General features: G+C 39.2%; 4 protein-coding genes across 4 annotated transcripts; 2 read left to right on the top strand and 2 right to left on the bottom strand.

Moving 5' to 3' along the window:
- On the top strand, nt 1–1,372 carry LOC121773364 (heterodimeric geranylgeranyl pyrophosphate synthase small subunit, chloroplastic-like). Its single transcript, XM_042170194.1, has one exon. The coding sequence runs from the start codon at nt 275–277 to the stop codon at nt 1,217–1,219; it is 945 nt and encodes a 314-aa protein (XP_042026128.1). The 5' UTR covers nt 1–274; the 3' UTR covers nt 1,220–1,372.
- Nucleotides 1,373–7,760: 6,388 nt separating this feature from the next.
- On the bottom strand, nt 7,761–8,645 carry LOC121775363 (thiamine thiazole synthase, chloroplastic-like). Its single transcript, XM_042172440.1, has one exon. The coding sequence runs from the start codon at nt 8,643–8,645 to the stop codon at nt 7,761–7,763; it is 885 nt and encodes a 294-aa protein (XP_042028374.1).
- Nucleotides 8,646–11,342: 2,697 nt separating this feature from the next.
- Nucleotides 11,343–18,157, top strand: LOC121773951 (aconitate hydratase, cytoplasmic-like). Its single transcript, XM_042170862.1, has 20 exons — nt 11,343–11,635; nt 12,295–12,399; nt 12,525–12,685; nt 12,798–12,890; nt 13,111–13,296; nt 13,480–13,641; nt 14,036–14,180; nt 14,259–14,401; nt 14,488–14,544; nt 14,634–14,713; nt 14,829–14,904; nt 15,099–15,284; nt 15,408–15,475; nt 15,572–15,690; nt 16,008–16,129; nt 16,516–16,614; nt 16,697–17,176; nt 17,317–17,415; nt 17,516–17,758; nt 17,881–18,157. Exons 1-20 carry the CDS (start codon nt 11,380–11,382, stop codon nt 17,947–17,949), a joined length of 2,949 nt encoding a protein of 982 aa, XP_042026796.1. The 5' UTR covers nt 11,343–11,379; the 3' UTR covers nt 17,950–18,157.
- A 15-nt stretch (nt 18,158–18,172) lies between these two features.
- Nucleotides 18,173–20,868, bottom strand: LOC121773952. The gene is made up of 6 exons (XM_042170863.1): nt 20,609–20,868; nt 20,408–20,538; nt 20,146–20,315; nt 19,557–19,634; nt 18,882–19,023; nt 18,173–18,786 (listed from the first exon to the last, which is right to left on the bottom strand). Exons 1-6 carry the CDS (start codon nt 20,733–20,735, stop codon nt 18,367–18,369), a joined length of 1,068 nt encoding a protein of 355 aa, XP_042026797.1. The 5' UTR covers nt 20,736–20,868; the 3' UTR covers nt 18,173–18,366.
- Nucleotides 20,869–20,976: the final 108 nt, after the last annotated feature.

Here is a 20,976-nt window from a genome sequence, read left to right as displayed (position 1 = left end):
TTTCTTGCAGTCCTCAGTTTCCCTATCCCCAACATTATTCAACCTCTTGTTAAATAATACTCCAAGCACATGTACAAAAACTATAGGAATATTAAATAAATCTTACATCCAAATTTGGCGTGCTTCTCGTGTCATGCTAGACAAAATCCAATTTAAAAACCGTCCGGGTCATTGAATCGACCGAGTTATTAATTCGTAATCGAACCGGTCAAACCGATCTAACCACAGCTCTATAAATACCATTGGCTTTCCCCTCATATCCCCACTCACAAAAATGGCCAGCTCTCACTCCATTTCCCTCCACAACACAATCAAAACCTCCATCAATCTCTCCTATGCCAAGTCCAACTCTTCCCTTCCCTCGAAACTAAGACCAAATCTCAGTCATTCAATGCAACTGCGCCGCTTAACGTTGTCAGTAGTCGCCCAAAACCAACGGTACTGGCACGCGATCGAATCTGAAATCGACTCTTTTCTCGACAAATCCATCCCCATAAGGCAGCCCGAGGCCGTCTTCGAGCCCATGCGCCACCTCACCTTCGCGGCCCCGAGGACCGCTGCCTCAGCCCTATGCGTGGCCGCGTGCGAGCTCGTGGGCGGCGACCGGAGCCACGCCATGGCCGCGGCGGCCGCGGTCCATCTCATGCACGCGGCGGCCTACGCCCACGAGCACCTCCCCCTGACCGACCGGGCGGGGTCCGGGCCTAGGCCCGAAGTCGAGCACAAGTACGGCCCGAACATCGAGCTGCTGACCGGGGACGGGATCGTCCCGTTCGGGTTCGAGCTGCTGGCCCGGTCCGTCGGCCCGGCCCGGCCGGAGAGGGTCCTTCGGGTTATGATCGAGATCAGCCGGGCCGGCGGGTCGGAGGGGATCATGGACGGGCTGTATAAGGAGGGGGAAATCGTTGATGAGAATTCGAGATTTGAGTTCATCGAGTATGTGTGTAAGAAGAAATACGGCGAGATTCATGCTTGTGCGGCGGCGTCTGGAGCCATATTGGGCGGCGGAAGCGACGGCGAAATACAGAAGCTGAGGAATTTCGGGCTTTATGCGGGAACGGTGAGAGGATTGATGGAGAGGAAAAGTAGTGTTGAAATTGAAAATATAGTTAGGAAATTGAGGGATTTGGCTCTCAAGGAGCTTGAAGGATTCCATGGAAAGAGGAATGTTGAGCTTTTAACGAGCCTTGTAGCCGAGCCGAGCCTCTGCTCGGCTTAGACTAAAAAGTTGGAGCCGCGAAGACGACTGGTGATTATTGAAAGAAGAAAGTATGAATTTCTTTCACAATAAACCTATGTAGCAACATTATTCCATTCTACACAAGTTAAATTAAATGTTAGTATATATTATAAAAGAGATAATCTTTATTCATTATGAATATTCATTAAATTCTAGGCATTCTCATAAGATTTGAAATCATAATACTATTAAACAATGAAAGTTTAGTTTATTTCAATCTTCTTGTTTGTTGTATAAAAACGTCTTTCGTTGATATTCAAAACAACGTCATTTCATTAAATAAGAAGAATGAAAGAAAAACGAAGTTTCAATGTAAATGAAGTGAAGTCATTTTAAACATCATCAAAAGAAGTTGTTTTATGTACAAACGAGACAATTGCGAAAAAAATAAAAACTTTGTGATTTACTACTTGTCGGAAATTAACCGAATTTCTTGATTCAAATTACTATTAACCCGTCATAAATTAATACTAATAAATTATTATTCAAATACGTTTATTTGCTTATGATCTTCCATCAATTTCGAATAGATGTTATGATTATAAATTTATTTTTCCTTATTCTTTCCACCAAAATTTAGTACTAGTATATTTTATTGTTTCATTTTAATTTTTTATTTCAAACCTTTTAAAATTTATTTTTTCTGATTATTCATTTATGTATTCCTTTTCAATATGTGTGGGCAATCATATGGCTTTTTAATATCACGTGTTTTTAAATTTTTTGTGTGTGGAAATGAATCATTGTTATATTGCAATGAAACATGTGATTCTTGCCGGTGGGCCTTTGCTAGTGACGTTGATATAAGGTGTAACGTCTATGGAAGTTGGCCTACAAAAATCATCAAACTTAGTTTTCTTTATAGTATAATGAAAATTGGAGAGTAATCGTTAAGTTATTTTATTTTAAGAGTAACATTACCATTGGTCTCATCCAGCTTACGTCGAATACGATGGCTTTTGTGGTTTTCTTAGTATTTTTTTTTTGTTTGTTCTCTTAGAACATCTTACTAGCCATTATTTTGTTACTTCGAGTATTTTATTTAATCGAAGAAACTCTGATAAAATACAAATGAAACAAACTTAACTCAGAGTCTCAGACGAAATGGCTTATTAAGAAATTGGTATATCTCAAAATCCCAATTCATCTAAATAAATAAAGATTAACCTAAATTATTTTTTATTTAAGTAAACGATTCCGCAATTGATTATTCATATCCCAACAAATTATTAACAAATACTTATATAAATTTGTAAATTAACAGTTTATGCTAATAATTTGGTCAATATTCGACCAAATTAATTTGACTTTAATACTAGCTAGTATCATTTATCACTATGTTAAGCTTCTGTAGAGTACAATTATTTTAGTTGAATTTAGGTATCTTGTTTCCCTATGTTCATTCAAATTCAAATTCAAATTCAAATTCAAATTCAAATTCAAATTCACCTAGTTTATTGAATGTAGATTTTTTGATGTCAAATTGATCATACAGTTTCTATGTACACGGTATACATATATATAGCTTCCTCAATAATTGCTGCAAACATGTCGGCAGATCCCTAAATGACCAAGTTGCCGTTTTATGATTGCCAGAAACGTGTGGAATTATGGGAGCCTTTTGGGTTTTCATATTTGTAACCACCAATTCTTTAATGTTATGGTTTATGAGCTTTTTGGTTTTTCATATTTTGTAATCACCAATTCCTTAATGTTATGGTTTATGGTGTCTTAATGCCATAACCTTCTATGTCCACCTTTTGTGCCTATAAAAGGATGGAGTTGTAGAGGAATGAAAAATATATACCACAACATGCCTTCTCACTTCTCTCTCTAGTTATCTACATCATAGTGTGCATTTTAGGAGCATTGTCTAGCTCGATTCTCGAAACTCCATCAAGTTCGCCGGTGCCTAGCTGGTTTGAGGTGCTTCTACACGCTAGGAAGAAGTCGTTTTATCTTTGGGGGCAATACGTCATTCCGTGAGCACTAGCCGGAGCGTAATTTGTCTTGCGGAAAGAGGGCTTCCCTCGACTCGACTTATTGTTTGTTTGTTTTATTTTATTTCCGTTGTAATTTCCATTCCACTTGTTGTTGGTATTTTCCTTCTATTATAATAGTTAGAGTACCGCCTGTACACGGCTTGGGGAATTTTATCCCATTATTTTCTAACAATGATCATATACAATGTGTACATCGACATGCTACGTCGCATGAAAGATAATCATTTATCCCGACTGGTTAGCCCAAAACCGGGTGGGTTAGAGCATCCACAACCGTGCTCTTGCCAGCGGCACGGTTGTGGGCCCGGGCGGTACTATTCATGCCTGCTCTCTGGCAAGAGCACAACACCCACAACTGTGCTCTTCCGCAAGGACGAGCACAATTAATATAAAATTCAATTAAACAATAACATTTCCATAATATTAAAATCCATTTAAAAACCATAATAAATATTACAAATTACAAATAAAATTAAAAAATACATAATTAAAATCCTAAAAATTAAAAATTACATAATTAAACTCCTTAAAATTAAAAATTACATAATTAAAATCCTAAAAATTAAAAATTACATAATTAAACTCCTAATAAGACTACGCATCCGGCGGGATCAACCCCAATTGTTTTTGGAGACCTTTTTATCATGGTATCGTGTGTTTCAAGTTGCGTGGGGGTCATAGATGACCTATCGGCCATATTGAGTTGGCTTAAGAGCATCCACAGCGAGTTGTTCGGGGGTGGAGGTGGCACATAGAGAGCGGGAGCGGCTTCGGGAGTGGCTTCGGGAGTCGAGCCGCGACGACGGTTGGCCGCCGCCTTCTTCCTTCCTTGGGGGCGGCGTTGGGAACCGCTCGGTCCGGCGTCGGGCTACCCAAGTTAGCTCCGGCGAGTTGGCTAGCCACTTCTTCCGAGCAGGAGTCGGATAGGGCTACCGACCTTGATCGTTTGGAGGAGCCGCTAGAGGAGGATGTTATGCCTCCCTTATACTTCGGGTGCGTCCGCGTCTCCTGCCAAACGTTAAGATATTTGAACGACTTACCATTCATGGATTGGTCGGTGCTCAGCGCGGCGGTGATGATGTCGACCTCGCTTCGGCCGCTCCCGGCATTCCAGGACTCCTGGATGAAATAGCCGTTGAACTTGCCAATTTCTTCGTTGGCTCGGCCGATGCAGTTGCGTACCATACTCTCGTTGCGCTCGATCGTTCCGGGCGGCCGGTTTGCATTGTACCGGCTAGAGACGCGCCACCAAAAGTGATCGCCGGATTGGTTCGTTCCAACCACCGCATCTTCGGAGATTTCCAAGTACGCCTTGAACAATCTTTCCATCTCCGCCGGTGAGTACGGTGTGCGGACACCGGCGCGAGATGGAGTAATCGGCATTTGGGAAGGGGCGCGAGGCCTAGGCTCCGGTGTCCACCCTTAGTGCCCTTCGGAGGCACCTTGGTCGTCGAATGGGTATGGACGGTAGCCACCCGGAACGGCCGAATATTGGGTTTGAGGAGGGGCCGAATATTCCGTTTCCGGACTAGGAAACGGTTGTGAACCGAACCATTCGGGGTTCCAACCGTGGGAGCCCGAAGGGTTATCGTCTTGGCCGGACATAGTGATGTTGTAGGGTATGAGAGAATGAAGATGAAAATGGATATGAGAGAATGGAGATGAGAATGGATATTGGAGAATGATGATGAGAGTTGTGTAGTTTGATGTGAATTTTTTGGGTGAAATTGGGGGTATTTATAGATGAAAGTGTGTATTTTTGGGGTAAAAAAATGAAAAAAAATTAAAAAGGTGTAAAAAACGGTTATAAACGGATATATTTTTTTTGGGGAAGTGAATTTTTTTTTTATTTTTTATCGGTTTTTTTAATAAAAAACCGATTTTTTAAAAAAAAAATAAAAAAAATGTTTAAATGCAACGGTCGATCCGTTGACGGATGGGAGCGCGCCACGTGTGCGTCCGCTGGCACGGACGTGCTCGATACATCGAGCAGCGCCGTGCCAGCGGCGCGAGCGCAGCGGCGGCGGATGGCGTCCGTGCCAGCGGCGCGGACGGCGGTGGCGACGGACGCCACCGCTGCGCATGCTCTTAGTGTTAGTGTTAGTGTTAGTGTTAGGTCGATATACTTAAACTTGATAAAGAAACGGCTTGAATAGCTTGACTGATCTCTACTTTCAGGTTAAGCAAAATATTAATTACAATCTATTAGTATTAGAACCAAAAATCAATTTTCAGTTTTTCTTTTGAGAAATGTTGCCATCTTCAACCAGTTTTCTTTAAGCACTGACATTCTCCAATTTAGGTCCACTTAAATCCAAGTTGATGATTCAGACTTTTCATCTATATCCAGCCTGCAATTCACATTAAATCCTTACAGACATAATAATTAATAACTGATCTCATAAGTCATAACTTCACCATTTATAACTTCACCATTTATAGATATCAAATACTCCATCGTCCCACTTAAGTTCGACACGAGTCTTAAGAAATATAAAAGAAAATTGGTGGAAAAAGATAGTGGGATGTGAGTCCTACTTTTTATATTAGTTTTATAATAAAATGTGAGTGTAAAAAGGTTAGTGGGATGTGAGGCCTAATACCATTTATGGAATATTCCAACCGGGACTCCTAAAGTGGGACACCAAAAAAATGATAAACCAGGACTCCTAAAGTGGGACTTAGGGAGTATTATAAATATTGTCAACTATTTACTCCCTTCGCCTGCTATTAGGAATTTCAGTCACTAGCTGATCGGGGGGAGGGGGGCAGGAGGGGGTGGTCGCCCCCTCCCGGCAGTTCGGAGAGCCTAAACTTTTCATTGAATCGAGCCAAAAATAGCATATCCGCCCCCTCCGTGGAGTGTAGAAATCTATTTGCTTTCAATAAAAGTCATATAAAATGTAGTAGCCCAATGGTTTGATTGTTGGGTTTTTTAACTAGAAGTCTAGGGTTCTATCCACAACAAGAATATATATTTTCCATTCTTTACTTTTTTATTTTACCAATTCATATTTCTTCTTATTATCAAAATAATACCTTTAAATACTTTATAAAATCTAAACTTTTACGCTAATTTGCATATAGTATGTTGTTATATTTATTCTTTAGTTAAAATCATTTTTAATCTTGTGTTAAAGTTTTTTTATCCTAAAGTACTTATAGTTTGTGATCAATGCATTCTATATGTAACAAAATAAACATTTTAAATATTTTTAAAATCTAAATATTTACTACTCTACTTATATCACTTTTGTATATAATATTTACAATGATTTTGAATAATAATTACAATAATTTTATATTTTAAAATGAATAATACATATTTGCAAGCGATAGTACATATTTATATTTTGACTAAAGTCTCAATTTGGTCATTAACATATTGCGTTTTTTTTTAAATTTTGGTTCAAAACATTATCTTTTGAATTATTCGGTCCCTCACATTTGAAATCGGATCACATTTGGTCCATTTTGGACGGTTCCGTCAAATTTTTGACGGTTTTAATTACCGGGTCACAAATCCGTCACTAACTGGGAGAAACTGATCCGTCACTAATTGGGACTTTAGTCTAAATGTTGTCCAGTTCCAATTAATTAAATCAGAAATCAAATTAATACGATCTTAACAAATTAGAGTTCAATCTTTACCATTCTGGGGGCGCCATCGATCTCGGCGACCTCCAACCCGGTGGCGATCATCCCCGGGACGACCTAGAAGTCATATAAAAGTCATCCCGGCGCCATCTATTTGCTTTCAATAAAAGTCATATAAAATGTAGTAGCCCAATGGTTTGGTTGTTGGGTTTTTTAACTAGAAGTCTAGGGTTCTATCCACAACAAGAATATATATTTTCCATTCTTTACTTTTTTATTTTACCAATTCATATTTCTTCTTATTATCAAAATAATACCTTTAAATACTTTATAAAATCTAAACTTTTACGCTAATTTGCATATAGTATGTTGTTATCTTTATTCTTTAGTTAAAATCATTTTTAATCTTGTGTTAAAGTTTTTTTATCCTAAAGTACTTATAGTTTGTGATCAATGCATTCTATATGTAACAAAATAAACATTTTAAATATTTTTAAAATCTAAATATTTACTACTCTACTTATATCACTTTTGTATATAATATTTACAATGATTTTGAATAATAATTACAATAATTTTATATTTTAAAATGAATAATACATATTTGCAAATGATAGTACATGTTTATATTTTGACTAAAGTCTCAATTTGGTCCTTAACATATTGCGTTTTTTTTTATTTTGGTCAAAAACATTATCTTTTGAATTATTCGGTCCCTCACATTTGAAATCAGATCACATTTGATCTGTTTTGGACGGTTCCGTCAAATTTTTGACGGTTTTAATTATCGGGTCACAAATCCGTCACTAACTGAGAGAAACTGATCTGTCACTAATCTGTCACTAATTGGGACTTTAGTCTAAATGTTGTCCAGTTCCAATTAATTAAATCAGAAATCAAATTAATAAGATCTTAACAAATTAGAGTTCAATCTTTACTATTCTGGTGGCGCCATCGATCTCGGCGACCTCCATCCCGGTGACGATCATCCCCGGGACGACCTCCCGGGTGTGTCTCACGATGGCGTCCTCGGCCATGTTCATGTCGAGGGCCTTCATCCCGGGGATGGTGTTGATCATCCCGATGCTGCGGAGGCGCTTGACGCCGGTGGCGCCGAAGGGGCCGTCGTGGCCGCACGAGCTCACGACGACCTTGGCCTCCATGACGTTGGGGTCCATACACGACTGGGTGTTGTGGTTTATCGACATGAGGGCCCAGTTCGTGACGACTCCGACGACGCCGCTTGGCTTGACGATGAGGTCCTCGGCGGCGACGGCGTTGAAGAGCTTGACGATGGGGCTGGCGAGGAGCTTGCTCATGATGGTGGAGATGAAGAGGGCGGCGTGCTTGATGACCACGTAGTCGTCCTGCTCGTCGTATGCGATGTGGAGCTCGTCGAGGAAGCGGTGGGCGGGCTTGCGGACGACCATGGCGGAGAAGAGCTGGCCGCCAAGCCACGCGCCGCCGCCGGGGCTGACGGATTGTTCGATGATGGCGACGTTGACGCTGGGGTTCTTGCTGAGCTCGTAGGCGCAGGAGAGGCCGGCGTTGACGACCACGACGTCGGTGTCGGCGAAGGTGATCATGTTGGTCATGTAGCGGCGGGTCATCTCGCGGGAGACGACAAACTCCTTAATGGGGTTGAATTTGAAAGTGTCGAGGTTGTAAGCGGCAGTGGAGATGGTGGCGGAGGATTTTATGTGGCAGGGGGTGGATTTGATGGGGATGGGGGAGCCGTGGAAGAGGGATTTGGTGTGGGATTTGGAGAGGGAGGAGATGAGGGTGGTTTTTGCCATGGCTGCCATTGGTGAGTCAGTGATTTCTTGAACAAGTTTTTGGTTTGAGAGATTGGTAAGGGAGAGTGAGAGTGTATATATATATATATAGGACTAGTGACATATCAGTTTCTCCCAGTTAGTGACGAATTAGTGATGGATTTGTGACCCGGTAATTAAAACCGTAAAAAATTTGACGGAACCGTCCAAAATGGACCAAATGTGATTCGATTTCAAATGTGAGGGACCGAATAATTCAAAAGATAATGTTTTGGACCAAAATAAAAAAACGCAATATGTTAAGGACCAAATTGAGACTTTAGTCTTATATTTTATTAACGAAGCTAGTGTTACTTAAATATTAATATAATATTAATTATTTTATTATTAAAAATACTATTTAATATTTAAATATTAATATTTATTAATATTTAAGTATTAAATTTGTTAATATTTAAGTATTAAATTTATTAATATTTAATATTTAAATTCCTCCCCCGCCATTTCCGGGTTCTGGATCCGCCACTGCAGTTGACCATTTTAGTCCGTCCGCTATTAGGAGTCTTGGTTCACTCTATTCATAAATGGTAGGTTGACCTCATTTTTCACTCACTCATTCTCCTCAAATTTTATTATAAAACAAATATATAAAAATAAATCTCACGTTCTACTATTTTTTTTTCACCAATTTTTCTTTTTATTTCTTAAAATCCATGACGAATTCAAATAAGACTTCTAACAGCGGATGGAGGGAGTAAATAGTTGAACATACGAATATGAATCGAACCACTTCATGTATTGTTCTTTGTGATGATTGACCTTTTTCAGCTCATTTCTACATATGTTACTTACTTTGATATTGTTATGTGTCGAGTTGATCTTCTTATATTTTTTTGTAATTTTGGATGACGTATCACTTTCAAGCATGTTTTGTGTTCAAAATTTTGATTCTCTTTTGTTATAGGTTTTCAATTTGATATAAATAAGCCCAGAAAGGCTTAAGTATCTTCCTCCTCATTTTATTTATTTAATTGGCACGTATGTATTAGCTTTCGTTTTACCTTACTAACCACTAAAAAGACATAATAAATAAATTTGTTTAAAAATATATGAATAGACCTAATAATTTAATTTAGTAACCTCGAAAAAATACTACTACTCCGTAACTATATTGTGTGGGCTTGGACGTGAGGATAAGAGAGATGATCTGTGGATTCTCTTAGGTGACAGCTTGCAACTTAATAGGGCTTTTACATGTCTTATAATAGGCCTTGATTCATAATTATGAAAATAAATATATGGGCTCATGTTTTGGACAATTTCACTACCAAATCAAGTAGTACTAGTTTTTAATGGAAGAATTAAATTGTCCAAGAAATTCAATTGATTTTTCCTAAGATTAACATAAGGTCGTCAATAATAGTATGAAACTAATACAAGCTATAATAAGGTTTAAATGAGATTTCCTAATATTAATTATGAATCATTTATCAGTAGTTATTAATGAACTTCCTATATCCTTCATAAGTGATTGATTATTCTATTTGTTAGGAGTATTAGTCTTCATTTTATAAAAAACTAAAATATTGATTACAGCATGGATTTTAAGTCATTAACCATTTATTGAATTTATCGAGTTTCATAGGATAATGTTTATCTTTTACTCGCACGTGGATGACATATATGATGACAAGTCCATGTGTCTCCATCACAAAAAGAAATAAAATCTTCATACATCTCGGTCCAATCTCAGCCGTCCGTCGCCATATTCAACGGTCCAGATCAGCCACTTGATCATCAACCACCCACTACAATTTTAGACGCAATGAATAGTTGAATACTATGATTCCTCCGCCTCTGGTATATTCCTCGACGCTGAGGACACCCCCGAACCTCACCCCCGATGAGCGGGGGATTTCGTGACATTTCGAATGGGCTGTCTTGTATTTCTAATAAGTTGTTTAATAGTTGGCATGTTAGGGTATCCACTATGGGATCGCCGCGCCTATAAGCCCGGCCGAGGCGATCCCGGGGCGATCTATAGTGGGGAGCACGTCTGCCCCGAGGCGGACGACATTTCCGGGGTGGACGGTCTCATCCGGCGTCTTCGGGGCAAGGACGCGCCGGTCCGAGGCGGACGCGGCGAATAGGCGTGCCGGTCCAGATACGATTTTTTTTTAATTCACTTTCATTTACCTATAAATACACCCAATTTCATTCATTATTTTCACACTATTCCAATTTTTCATTACTCAAACTTCATTTCACTATAATTTGTGGACTGAAATGGACAAGTTGTGGAATGACGCGTGGAATTCTCTGATTCAAGAGGTGCAACACCAGGCCGCCCAGGAGAATGCGGCGCGCTTGGCGGAGGTCGCATATAGCCATTTTCTTCTAAGTACGTATAGTCTGATAAATTTAATTATAATTAAATTAACATAAATGAAAAAAAGCTTGGGCTATTAAAAGTATCCACTGTCGCGACGGAAATAAAATTTTGAAACTGTGGATAAAAAGTTAGGGCGGTGGACAAAAAGAGCGGGACTATTAGAGGGTCCGCTTATAGTAGACACTCTACATATAAATAAATAAATTAATTAATTAAATAAAAAAAAAAAAAAAACAGGAGCTCGTTGCTCACACACTCACTCCCGCCATGTATACATACACATTTCCGTATCTATAGACGGTAACAAAAAAAAGGCATTTCTCACTGCCTTTTTAGGGTTTCTGACCTTAAATATCTATTTTAATCGGTTCTATGTTCTTATCCACCTACTACGCTTCACCATCAACCTCTTCATCACCGTCTCCCATTTTCAGAGCTCGCGCACTTCGTTTCGCTTCCTCTCTCTCTCCTCCGCCTTGTCGAACCTTAGCGCCTCCTTCCTGCCGATCGACGAGCTTCTCGTCGGCTCTCCGGTGGAGTCGCGGAGCTGATTCGCGGCTTCGTGTCGGTCTCAGAGCTCAGATCGGAGCTGCCTCGCCTGCTCTCGAGCGGAAGATCGCTACCATGGGTATGACGGATGTGTTCTCACTGATTTTGAGTTCTATTGTGATCTAATCGATGATTGCTAGCGTAGAGTTCGTTTTGTGATTTGACGAATTCCAGAGCTCGTAATTGATGTGTTTTCGGTGATCGGGATGTTTTTGAAGTGTAGTTTGTAGCGATGCTTTCTGATTTTGGCGGAGTGGTTGTGATTGCTGTTCAAACGCTGATCTTATCTGATTTCGATGGATTTGTTTGAATATGTATGAGTTAGATATGAAGTGTTAGTGTTGGTGGGGCGTATTGCTAAGATCAGCTGGAGAACTAATTGTTCATAACTGTTCTGGTGAAATATTAACTAATTGATAGCTATTTATGTATTTGGATCAATTCTACTTATATGGAAGGTGTCTGGACTTGATAAAAATTCAATCTTTAAAATGACATGCGTCCATGGGTGATTTTATTGTAATTTGTGAGGGGCTCATTGAGGTAACTGCTTGATTTGTTGTCAAGTGTATGTATGGACACAAATACATATATGCACACACATGAAGCCATGAATGTCTAGTGATCAAGTCTAGATGCTATCATATTGTCATTGAGAAAAGTAAATGGGCATTTTTCCAGCTTGTACTTTTGTAGTTTTTGTTATGGTTTTAATATAAGGTTTATCTAAACATGCAGCTTCAGAACATCCCTTCAATGGAATTTTATCTGGACTTCCAAGGCCTGCAGGAGGTGAATTTGGGAATTTCTATAGCCTTCCTGCCCTTAACGATCCTAGAATTGGTAAGGCTGCATTCTTGTGGTTCCTCTGTTTTTTCTTTCTTCTTCCAGTGTCACTCCTGTGTTATTTTTTAGTCCTGTAACAAGAATTCATTTTTTTTTCTTCTAATGATGGTGTCATGCTGCAGACAAACTTCCATTTTCCATCAAGATACTCCTAGAGTCGGCCATTAGAAACTGTGACAACTTCCAAGTCACCAAGGAGGATGTGGAAAAAATTATTGATTGGGAAAAGTCTGCACCGAAGCAAGTCGAGATCCCTTTCAAGCCAGCTCGTGTTCTGCTGCAGGTGGGGGAAATTAGAAATGATCTTGGTGATGCATACACATTTCTAGTACTGACAATTGATGTATACACTCTGGTTTGTTATTTTAACTTGTCTTTTGGATTATGTTCTGTAGGACTTCACTGGAGTTCCAGCCGTAGTTGACCTTGCTTCTATGCGGGAGGCTATCAAGGACCTTGGTAGCAATCCAGACAAAATCAATCCTTTGGTAAGTATCTTCTCCGTTTGTGCTATAATCTTCTATTTAGGTACTTGCTGAAGGATGATATTTAGATTTAAGCAATTGTGTATTGTTATGTGACCGTCTATACACATGCACATTGAAAGTTCTAGTTGCATGAAATGATGTGTATACACATGTTTTCTTGTGTAATCTCTTTCATATAATGGCTCCTGATGATGTCTTTATCTGTACCAAATGTATCCAGGTTCCTGTAGATCTTGTCATCGATCACTCAGTTCAGGTTGATGTAGCCAGATCAGAAAATGCTGTTCAGGCTAACATGGACCTTGAATTCAAGAGAAACAAAGAAAGGTTTGCTTTTCTTAAATGGGGATCCACTGCCTTCCGCAACATGCTTGTTGTCCCTCCTGGTTCTGGTATTGTCCATCAGGTATGGCACATATCATCGGTTGTGTTAATGATAAACTCAAAATCTATTTTAGCTTGATCTTGATCTTGAACTCTAGTTGTGTACCTGAATATCTTCCAGATATGGGAGCTTGTAATATGAGCATAACACTTGTACTTTGTACAATACTTCAATCTCACATTGATGATATGTAAAAAACAACAGGTGAATCTGGAGTATCTTGGACGGGTTGTTTTCAATACTGAAGGCATCCTTTACCCAGATAGTGTTGTTGGTACCGATTCTCATACCACCATGATTGATGGATTGGGTGTTGCTGGATGGGGAGTTGGTGGAATTGAAGCTGAGGCTACAATGCTTGGGCAGGTAAGCTGTGGCTGTTTTTGACATGTACTATACCATTTATACTTTTGTTGATTTTGCAGATTATATAGAGATTTACTTTTTGGTGAAGATATATTTGAATTGTTTATTCTGATATCTGAACCTGTTTATGCTATACCTATTTTCATTGGAGAAATATTTTGCGATGCCCTTTATGATAGTGTAATACTGTGCTATTCTTTTGCATAACCATCTCTTATTTTTTTCTTGAAATTGACAACATGTGATTTTCTCATCAAAATACAAATTTAGTGTAGCAAATTTTTTCTCTCATGTCTATGGATATGTAACATTAGTTGCTTTGTAATTTCCTTTCATTCATTTTCGTATTTTTCCAATCAGTTAATATCACTCTTGTTCCTTGTACTAATTGTAGCCAATGAGCATGGTTCTGCCCGGTGTTGTTGGTTTTAAGCTTTCTGGGAAATTGCATGATGGGGTCACTGCAACTGATCTTGTTTTAACAGTCACCCAAATGCTGAGAAAACATGGCGTGGTCGGAAAGTTTGTTGAGTTCTATGGTAATTCTGCTGTGAACTGAATGGTTATATATGTTTTTGTAATGGTTTAGAAGTTATTTATTAATCTCCATTTTATAGGTGAGGGAATGGGTCAGTTATCCTTGGCGGATAGGGCGACTATTGCAAATATGTCTCCCGAGTATGGAGCTACCATGGGATTCTTCCCAGTTGATCATGTAACATTAGAATACCTGAAGTTGACTGGAAGGAGTGATGAGACGGTTGGTATTCATATTTTTATGTTGCAACAATGCCCACAACTTTTTGAGTCCAGGGATCATGGAGTTTCTTTCCTTAACTTATCTAGGTTGAAATGATAGAGGCGTACTTGCGTGCAAACAAAATGTTCATAGACTACAAGGAGGTACAATAATAACATTTTGGTTTTTAGTCTTAGTTGTTTTGTAATAATGATAGAGAACTGTGGCTTACTCAAGAGTATTGGTTGCACAGCCTCAACAAGAGAGACTGTACTCATCGTATCTGGAGTTGGATCTTGCTGAAGTCGTACCCTGTATTTCAGGTCCTAAAAGGTATGCTAAATGTATTTTCTGGCGTCGAATTGATCGAGTTATAATGATTTCTCTCATCATAAAATGGAAAGAGTTGACAAAAACACACATAATAAATCCTTTTTGTGTTATGCAGGCCTCATGATCGAGTTCCTTTGAAAGATATGAAATCTGATTGGCACTCGTGTCTGGATAATAAAGTTGGTTTCAAGGTAGATAAACATTTTATAAGATTTTCCTTTGGATGACTAGTAGATGTGAAAAATATAGACCATATTATTCTCATGTGGCATAGACATTATTTATATATTTATTATTATTATTATGATGATTATTATTATTATTATTATTATTATTTTCTGATTGCGTTTGTTTGGTTTTATAACTTTCTTTGCTATTTATTCAGGGTTTTGCTGTACCCAAGGAACAACAAGAGAAGGTAGTGAAGTTCTCATTCCAAGGGCAACCTGCAGAACTGAGGCATGGAAGTGTTGTTATTGCAGCTATTACAAGTTGCACAAACACATCAAACCCGAGTGTCATGCTTGGAGCAGCTCTTGTTGCAAAGAAGGCTTGTGAGCTGGGGTTAGAGGTTTGTGTTATATGCTTGTCTTTTGTTTTATTTGTTCTTTCTATTCAATTCTGTTGAGTGTCACTGATGGTGAGATTCTTCCTGCTATGATTTCTGATGTGTAGTGTAATAACTATTGGACAGGTAAAGCCATGGGTAAAAACAAGTCTTGCCCCAGGTTCTGGTGTTGTGACAAAATATTTGCTCCAGAGGTACTATATTTTCTATTGGATCTCATATGGGGATTTCCCCCCTGCTTGGGTTCGATACCATTGCCATCAATAGTAATTTGTCTTTACTTCTTGTAGTGGTTTGCAAAAGTACTTGAACCAACAAGGATTTAATATTGTTGGCTATGGTTGCACAACCTGTATTGGAAATTCTGGAGATCTTGATGAATCAGTCTCTTCAATTATAGCTGACAATGGTATTATGTGTTTCCCTCTCTTGGACTTTTTGATAAAATTGTCCGCTGATTGTTTTGTCCTCCTTTATTGGTCAACACAACAGTCACTTGACCAAAATTTAATTGCTATAGATTTCAATATTTTTTATTGACAAAATTTAGGTATGTTGGAAGTATTCTGCTTTGGATATAGCACTGATCTTTGACGATGGGTGGGAATGGGTGTTATTGAGTGCTGAATGCATGTAGTCAATATAAAATGCACGAAGTTATGCTATGTGGGTCTCTCAACTTTCATATGTTGTATTGTACTGAAGTACCTTCTTCTGATTTGCCAGACCTTGTTGCTGCTGCCGTGCTTTCTGGAAATAGAAACTTTGAGGGTCGTGTTCATCCATTGACCCGAGCTAACTATCTTGCCTCACCTCCGTTAGTTGTGGCTTATGCACTAGCTGGAACGGTATGCCTTAAGTTTTGATTAAATGCTGTTATATTAGCAATCTTTATTTCATAAAACTCATTGTATGCATTGGATAATTAATTTTACAAATAGAAAGGATGTGATCAGCTTTAATTTTATACTATCCAGTGGACCTTGCCTAGGTATTCGAATCTGTTACAGATACGCAGTCAGATATATAGATCTCAAACTATGTTGTAATATGACTAACTCGTCCATTTCTGCTCAAGCAAAAGTGTGGTGGGCTAGATGTGTTTGTTTTCTGTTCTTTGGTCAGAAACCATTCATAAAGTTATGAGGGCTATATTTAATGTAGTTGCCAGGTTGGCCATGGAATTTGCCAAAAATATTTACCTTGTTTCTCCTTCTCGTGCTGTACTTTCCAGGTTGATATCGACTTTGAGAAAGAGCCAATTGGAACTGGAAAAGATGGGAGAAGTGTTTATTTCAGGGATATCTGGCCTAGCAGTGAAGAAATTGCACAGGCATATTTTTCTTATCCATATTTGTTAATATTATACAGATCGGGACCAATATATAAATTGGATTTGAATTGTACTTGTGCAGGTTGTTCAGTCGAGCGTCCTTCCTGAAATGTTCAAGAGTACTTATGAGGCCATTACAAAGGGTAATGAATTTTGGAATCTGTTAGCTGTACCTTCATCGAGTCTTTATGGATGGGACCCAAACTCAACATACATACACAAGCCTCCATATTTCTCTGGCATGACGATGGACCCACCTGGTGCCCGTGGAGTGAAGGATGCATATTGCTTGCTGTTGTTTGGTGATAGTATCACTACTGACCATATCTCTCCTGCTGGAAGTATCCACAAAGATAGTCCTGCTGCAAAGTATTTAATGGAGCGTGGCGTTGACCGAAGGGATTTCAACTCCTATGGTAGCCGTCGTGGTAATGATGAGGTGATGGCCAGGGGTACCTTCGCCAATATCAGAATAGTGAACAAACTGCTGAACGGCGAAGTGGGACCAAAGACCATTCACATTCCAACAGGGGAGAAGCTGTCTGTATATGATGCTGCAATGGTACGGACACAAACACGCCATGCACACTAACACACACACAACATACTTATATTAGAGGGGTTGGGGAGGAGAACTGTAGGGTTATATATATATATATTTTGACTGAAGTTGTCTTGTGATTTTATATGATCTTTCCTCAGAGATACAAGTCAGCTGGGCAGGATACCATTGTTATTGCTGGAGCAGAGTATGGTAGCGGTAGTTCTCGGGATTGGGCTGCCAAAGGGCCAATGCTCCAGGTGAGTGGTAATTGCAATACTGTCTTTATATGTTACACATTGCTTTTCTTATTCAGAATTAGTCGTTAACTCTATTCTTGTCGACCATTCTTTAAACCAGGGTGTCAAAGCTGTGATATCAAAGAGTTTTGAGAGGATTCATCGCAGTAATTTAGTTGGCATGGGTATAGTTCCACTTTGCTTCAAGGCTGGTGAGGATGCAGAAACACTTGGTTTAACGGGTCATGAGCGCTACACCATAGACCTTCCAGCGAAGGTCAGCGATATTAGGCCTGGACAAGATATTACTGTGACAACAGATGCCGGAAAATCTTTCACATGTACCTTGCGGTTTGACACTGAGGTACGAACTTGCTCTTTTTCCTTGCAACTCCAGATCTCGTTCGTTTCCTAGGTTATCAAAATAGGAAAGACACGGAATATGATTTAGGTGGAGTGTGTGACCGACTTATTTTGATTCTGCAGGTCGAACTGGCTTACTTTGACCATGGAGGCATCCTTCAGTATGTCATTCGTAATTTAAGCAAACAGTGAGGAGGTTTCGGGTGCATCGATATTCTTGGTGAAAATCGCTTGCTCGAAATTCAGTGGAAGCTTACATTCCCATCCAAGGGGTTCAATAAAATTGGGATGTTCGCATACTTTGTATCTCAAGGAGGAAGTATCATTTGTTTCAGTTATGGATATTATGCCAATTGTTGAAATGAAACAAAACTACCAAATTGTTTGGTTAACTGCAAAATCATAGCTGTATCAATGATATAATAACACAATTGACTATTGAAACAGTAAAAAATACAGTACAATTGGAGCATAGTGGAGATGCCCTAACAAATGCAAAGGCAAAGAAACCTCAAACATGAAACCAACTCGCATGTACATCACACCCCATTCCCATTTATAATCCTATAGAAAACCATCCAAAGTGAGTTTTGAGCCACAAGTTTCGGCTCACAAATTCCGGTGGTTCATCGATTTATTAGCCTTGGAAGCAAGTGCCAATGCTTTTGCCTTCATATCCGTCGTAACCCATTCCCTCTCAGCACGCCGTTGGTGTTGCCTCGTGTTTTTGGCTCTCTTTGGTGCCAACTGAGTATCTCTATCCAGGAACGCTAGCCTAAATTTTTCAGCAATGGATAGTTCGTTAGGAGATGCAGCTGGTAGAAGTGGAGTCCTAGATGGCTTGCATCCAGAAACTGCCCACGTTTTCGGATCAATATCTTCAACAATAGGGTCATCTAATGCAAGGTGCATTACTGCTTCTCGTGGAACTTCAGTTCCTCGGTAACCCAAAAGAGATGGCTTCAGATTGACCACAATCCCCGGACACTCAGAAGTTAAGGTCTCCTGGGAATCCTTGTCGATTGTTGGCTGTAAAATAGTGGTTGGCGAGTTAGCAAGATTGTAGATTTTGTAAACTACCACATGTCACAGACATGAATGTCGAGTGAAAAGAAACAGCATACCCAGACAAGCCAACGAAGCGAGGCACCTTGAATCAGCTCCACTGCATCAAGATCCTCCCACGAGTCTCCCCCTACGTCATTGAGGTTGGGCTCTAAGAGACTCAAACATCTACGAACGACATAGTCACTCCTTGTGCAACCTCTGCAATACTAACTTTTGGTTCATTTCCAGTTAGGAGGTTTATTCTCCGTGTCAAAACCCAATAAAATGGGCCACGCGATGACAAAATGCATAGCCAGAAGAATTAGCAATCAAAATGCATCAATTTCTTTAGAAGTAGCTGTCAGCGAAATTAACTTTCATGACTAGTTCATGGAAGGAGAAAGATAAACATCAATTTTCCATCGATTGTCTAAAGCTCCTCCTCCCATGTCCCACCTCCCCATTTACCCTTATTGGCTACTCCGTAAGACTTTTCTGCACTGGTGTTCCTATACCATAAGTTTAAGCATGGAATATCACTGAGTGACGCATCATTGTGCCATATTATGCCTCTTGACACTTTTATGAATTTGTCTACGGTGTATGCCTAGTTGCCTACCATCAGTATAAAAATAATGTACTATTGCATCAACACATGCATAAAATCTTTATAATCCATTGAACTTCCCACCAACAACTAATCTCTATAAATCGGTAAAAGCAATGAGGCAATAAAAGCATAATGCACTTACCCCCATCTTAATATCCCTAGTGAACGACAATGCAGGAGAAGCTCAGAAACTCCTGTTGGTGTCAGTCTTGTGCAAAGCCTGAAACAGAGATATGTCTAGTTAGAACTAAAATGCAAAATTTGCTGCAAACTGAGCTTCAACTGTTGAACAAAAGACACGGAGCACGCCAGTACGTGAGTGGTCATGGGTACAAACTTAAGCAACTGAAAGAAATTTTGACAGAAATTTGCCGAATTTGAAATGACTACAATATTATCAATTCCTGTGAATTAATGCCATCAAGGAAGCTAAAGTGGCGAATTAATGCCATCGTCATTAACTAAAGTGACGTAAACATTCAGCTACATTGTTCACTAAATTGATCGTATAAGACATGTAAACATTCAGGTGTCCAGCTGAGTATTAATTCGGAGACAATCGACAACTGCATGAAAAATCAAAACTATCCAAAATTAATGTATGTGCACTAGAATCTGGTGAAAGCTCCTGTATTAGGCTCAATCACTCCTTATTTCAACAACAAAAGCCTCTTTTCTAAGTAACTATGCACGAGTAGATGCAATGAGACCAAAGATTCAATCACAGCTACCTAATATCGATTGCTTTAAGGTTATGGCAGATGTTGACAACATGACAAAGCCCGGAATCCGAAACATCCGAACCAGACACATCTAATATCTCCCATGAACTATCAGCTAATGCAATCAACACATCATCATTCAGCAGCTTCCTTCTTCTCGCAATAGCCACCAATACCATCTACAAATCACAAATCAAAACCCCAATAATAAGAAATTCAGCTGATTGAAAAATCATAAAACCGAATTTTCTGAAAATCCCCAATTTTATACCTTGATATCAGAAGGGAAAGCGACGGCAATCTCGGCAAAGTCATCGATGATGTCTTCGAGATTGCAACCCACTACTCCCAGGCACAAACTCAGCAAAGCTGGAGCCTTTCTCCTATTGGAGCTCAGCGATTCTGCAAAGCTCGAAAAAATCAAGAATTTCGGAACCCTAGAAAATTAAGAAAAGGGGAAACAAGCGCTTACGAGATTGGCGGGAGAAAGAAAAGGAATTTGGAATTGGGGTTGATTTAGAATAATGATTATCCAAGTGGAGAACCCGCAAAGAAGTGGTGACTGTTCCTGCAGAATCTTTGGATTTCCCCTTTTCCATGAAAGAAGCTAACGAAATTTTGCAGGCGAAAATGTAGGAATTTGGGGCTGATAATTGGTCGTTATAACGATGTTTGTCTCCGCCGTCGCATTTCCGCCGACGTACATTTTCATGTCACTCTGGTTAAATTTTTTCAACTTTTTTACAAATATTGTGAATTTGAAAAATCATTTAATATGTAAAGTACTATAAGGAGGAGTAATTTTTAATTAACTTTTTCTTGAGGTTGTACGTATTTAAT

The sequence above is a fragment of the Salvia splendens genome, chromosome 17 (assembly GCF_004379255.2).
Source record: "Salvia splendens isolate huo1 chromosome 17, SspV2, whole genome shotgun sequence".
Lineage (NCBI taxonomy): Eukaryota > Viridiplantae > Streptophyta > Magnoliopsida > Lamiales > Lamiaceae > Salvia > Salvia splendens.
This window is presented reverse-complemented; position numbering and strand designations above follow the sequence as displayed.